General features: G+C 43.8%; 1 protein-coding gene across 1 annotated transcript in view; it reads left to right on the top strand.

Moving 5' to 3' along the window:
• Positions 1-433: 433 nt before the first annotated feature.
• The window catches only part of zdhhc15b (zDHHC palmitoyltransferase 15b), a 5,205-nt gene continuing 3,478 nt past the window's right edge, over positions 434-2,160 (top strand). Inside the window, exons 1-5 of the mRNA XM_007548382.2 lie at positions 434-625; positions 967-993; positions 1,092-1,186; positions 1,278-1,398; positions 1,603-1,672. Of these exons, the coding sequence (XP_007548444.1) occupies positions 502-625; positions 967-993; positions 1,092-1,186; positions 1,278-1,398; positions 1,603-1,672 (437 nt within the window). The 5' untranslated portion in view covers positions 434-501. The remainder of the gene's footprint in view (positions 626-966; positions 994-1,091; positions 1,187-1,277; positions 1,399-1,602; positions 1,673-2,160) is intronic.

Below are 2,160 nucleotides of genomic sequence, written 5' to 3'. Positions count from 1 at the left end.
TTCTGGCACAACTTCTCCGTCTCCTAAGGTGCACGGAGCAGGTCATAGATCTGGTGAGGTGGTCACCTTTCCTTACATACTGGGAAACACTTTTCTTCATCAGGGTCGTTAAAAAAATCACTCAGCAGTTTCTGATCGCCTCCAGGTGAGAGCAGGTCGATGGAGTAATTCATGCAAAAAGAGCCCACAACAAGTATTCAGTTCATAAATAATACAATACGTGGACATGGTTTTCAGTAGGTCAGCATTTCAGCACTGAAATATATATATTTTTTATTGATTTTACTTAATTTTCTAATTGTAAAAGTAACTGAGTTTTTACTTTCCATATGCTACAAACCATGCTTGAAATACATTTTTGTGCTAATCAATAAAATAGTTTTTTCTCCTCCTGTGCTCAGTAGCACAGGAGGAGTTCAGGGCAGTGAATCGCTCGCAGATGTCGCTGATGGATAAAGCGCCAGGGCGGCTGGCGGAGCTCAGAGGAGGAGCGGAGCTCAGATGGAAATGGCTCTCTCCAGGGGTTTGAGATGCTGTCAGAGGGTTTTCTCCTGGATCCCTGTCCTCATTATCACCGCCGTTGTGCTCTGGTCTTATTATGCTTACGTGTTTGAGCTGTGTCTTTGTAAGTGTGACGGACTGCGTGTCTGTTTTTTTTTTGACCTCTTTCCTCCACAAACAGCGCAGATTACCGCGGAGCACTTGAACAACAACAGTAAGGTTACTGGTAGACGGGGCAACGCGGAAGTGGCTTTTAATGTTTGCCGTCATTCGATTTAGTTTGTGAAAAGCCACCTCTGACAGGTTGGCGATAACTAGTTTTCACACAGAAACTGCTGTTATTGTCTCTCTTAGCTAACTACTCCCTGGCTAGTTGTGTTAGCTTTCAGATAATATGCATCTTCTGAACAATTGGTACCACTTTCAGCGAATTACTAAATATGTTCAATTTTCTTGTTTTAACAGTTACAATCAGTAACACACTGGAGAAAGGTGAGCGCTCTCGCTTTAACTCTTAATATCTTGGATTTTCAGGTTTCGGCTCTTGTTGATTTCTGTGTTTTGCTTTTCCTTCTTTTTTTTATGTGCAGCGGTCTATCTGCTGGTATTTCATGTCTGCTTTGGGATGTTCTCCTGGACATACTGGAAGTCCATATTCACCCCTCCTGCTACACCATGCAAAAAGGTGGACTGAACACTAGATTGTCCGTATAAATCTACCATGTATGCATGTGGTTTGAGAAATATAATTAATCTGCTTTCATGCCACGATCCAGTTCCAGCTGTCATACTCGGACAAGCAACGATACGAGATGGAGGAGAGACCAGACGCTCAGAAGCAAATCCTCGTCGAGATCGCAAAGAAACTACCCATTTTCACCCGAACCCAATCCGGAGGTGAGCCGTCTCAGTTTATCTGCGTTTGATAAAAACAAGTAGGTTAGGACTATCAGCTCTCTTGAGTGGTAATCAGCAGATGCATCTCTTTCATTAGTGCTGATTACGAGTTCAATCTAGGCTGCAGGAAGTGTGTGAAGGGGGGGTGGGGGGATGCTCAGCTCAAATGTCGTCCCTTCAACTCGTCCATCTTCTTGTCTCCAGCTATCAGGTTCTGTGACCGCTGCCAGGTACTGAAGCCCGACCGCTGTCACCACTGCTCCGTTTGTGAAACGTAAGCTTCTCTTTCCTCCCCAATACCTTCATCTAGAGAGAGATATTGTGGCCAGTAGGTGTTGTGATAATTAGGAGAATGCTGCTCTGTTCATTTGAAACAGAATCCTGAGGGTCAATCAGTGCATTGCTTTGGCAGAAGAAGACAGACAGCTTTCCCACCTCTTGAACTTTCCCCCCCCCATTGTGTCCCACTGCAACCACAAACTTCAACTTATTTCATTGGGATTTTGTGACCTAGGTCAGCACAGTAGTAGATGTAAACTGGAAGGAAGTCATTCAGAATGTTCAAGATTGTTTACATGTAAACATTTTTTTAAAAGTACAGTGTTCGTTTCCAGCCCATTTTACTCTATTTCTAGAGAAAATCCATTCAGCAAGTTCCAACGTGGTGTAGTTAGTAAATCTCCGTATGAATCCTGCTGGTCTGTGAAGGCCTCTGAGGTTTGTGAGGAGAATGACTCTAAACATGCGGTCAGAACTGCGATG

Source organism: Poecilia formosa, unplaced genomic scaffold (genome assembly GCF_000485575.1).
Source record: "Poecilia formosa unplaced genomic scaffold, Poecilia_formosa-5.1.2 Scaffold26, whole genome shotgun sequence".
NCBI lineage: Eukaryota > Metazoa > Chordata > Actinopteri > Cyprinodontiformes > Poeciliidae > Poecilia > Poecilia formosa.
The sequence above is the reverse complement of the archived record's forward strand: the minus strand, read 5'-3'. Positions and strand labels throughout refer to the sequence as shown.